The 1194-nt window shown below is 38.9% G+C and overlaps 1 protein-coding gene across 1 annotated transcript; it reads right to left on the reverse strand.

Annotated features, from left to right (window-relative positions):
- Window positions 1-382: 382 nt before the first annotated feature.
- On the reverse strand, window positions 383-1192 carry LOC116005686 (methyl-CpG-binding domain-containing protein 7-like). The gene is made up of 3 exons (XM_031245927.1): window positions 1055-1192; window positions 832-963; window positions 383-715 (listed from the first exon to the last, which is right to left on the reverse strand). The coding sequence occupies exons 1-3, from the start codon at window positions 1190-1192 to the stop codon at window positions 383-385; spliced, it is 603 nt and encodes a 200-aa protein (XP_031101787.1).
- Between the last annotated feature and the right edge of the window lie 2 nt (window positions 1193-1194).

Raw genomic sequence — 1194 nt, forward strand, 5'->3', positions numbered from 1 at the left:
TCATGATCCACACAACCATGATCCCCGGTATAACAATTGTAGTATTGAGCATCCCATTGATATGGTTTTTTTTTTTTTTAAATTAAATTTGTATGCCCATGTTTTACAAAAAAAAAAAAAAAAAGAAAAAGAATTTTAATAAATAATAATAATAATAATAAATATTTGGGTGGTTGCTAGCTGGTGACCACTTGTCCAATGAGAAACCCCAGGACATGCAAGTTGGCATTTTTTTTAAAAAAAAACTTAGGTTGCAATTTTATCTTTTGCCACATCAAATTCTCTTTCTTTCAATTCATACCACTCAAAAACCTTCATGATATTGAAATAAACCATTAAACAATATGAAAGGAACATATAAAATAAATCATTAGTCTTGTATCTAGTTATAGAAAAAATCTCGGTGATATGCTAGTTTCTTGGTGCGAGAAGAACGACGCCTTAGTCCTCCCTCCTCTTCCACTGATTGGTGAATAATGTTTTCCTCCGCTGCTGCTTGCGGGGGCTGTTGCTCCGTTGCCAATGACCTCTCTTCTACTGCATTGTTCATATTAAGGGCCGACACAAATCCCTTTCTCCATTCTTGCTTTTCGGCATCGGAGATCAATGTTTCACCGATGGAAGGATTCCAGGCATCCCCTTGAGGACTAGCAAGTGCCCAATTCACTTTGGATGGAGGAGGGCTCGCCAACCGCTCTTCTCTAGATGTCGATATCTGCCCGCAAATCAGATCAATGAAACCAAAACCAAATTAAATCACATCAGCTAAAACTACTATTTAAATAAATCCATGAAATTAAAGCTAGAATTGATGCTATATATCAAAATCACCCCGCTGCTGGGACGATTGGATGCAATGACTACTCTGGATTTGCGTCTGCGAGAAACCGTTTCTCCGTTCAGGTACCTCTCCACTTCTCTTAGTGATCTCAACTTTTTCCCAGTCCCTGGCTCTAAGTAATACTGCATCATCAACATTTACTCCATCAATCACTTCTCCAAATTTTTCTTTCATCAATTCAAACTAACTGTAAAATTAATTTAATTTAATTACCTTGTCAGATTTGGAGCCATCGGACCGAGGGACATCATGAACACCCCAATCGCCGGGTAGACTGAAAGGTGGCGTTTGGAGAGGCCGGGGGAACCGTGAGCTTGATGCTCTCAGAGAGGAATAGCTTGATTTCTTCATGG

The sequence above is a fragment of the Ipomoea triloba genome, chromosome 15, assembly GCF_003576645.1.
Source record: "Ipomoea triloba cultivar NCNSP0323 chromosome 15, ASM357664v1".
NCBI classification, from domain to species: Eukaryota; Viridiplantae; Streptophyta; class Magnoliopsida; order Solanales; family Convolvulaceae; genus Ipomoea; species Ipomoea triloba.

Coding starts and splice junctions, on each gene's coding strand:
- LOC116005686 (XM_031245927.1), bottom strand. CDS start 1,192: ATGAAGAAATCAAGCTATTCCTCTCTGAGAGCATCAAGCTCACGGTTC. Junction 964..1,054: donor ATGGCTCCAAATCTGACAAG/GTAATTAAATTA, acceptor TTGATGATGCAG/TATTACTTAGAGCCAGGGAC. Junction 716..831: donor CCAATCGTCCCAGCAGCGGG/GTGATTTTGATA, acceptor ATTTGCGGGCAG/ATATCGACATCTAGAGAAGA.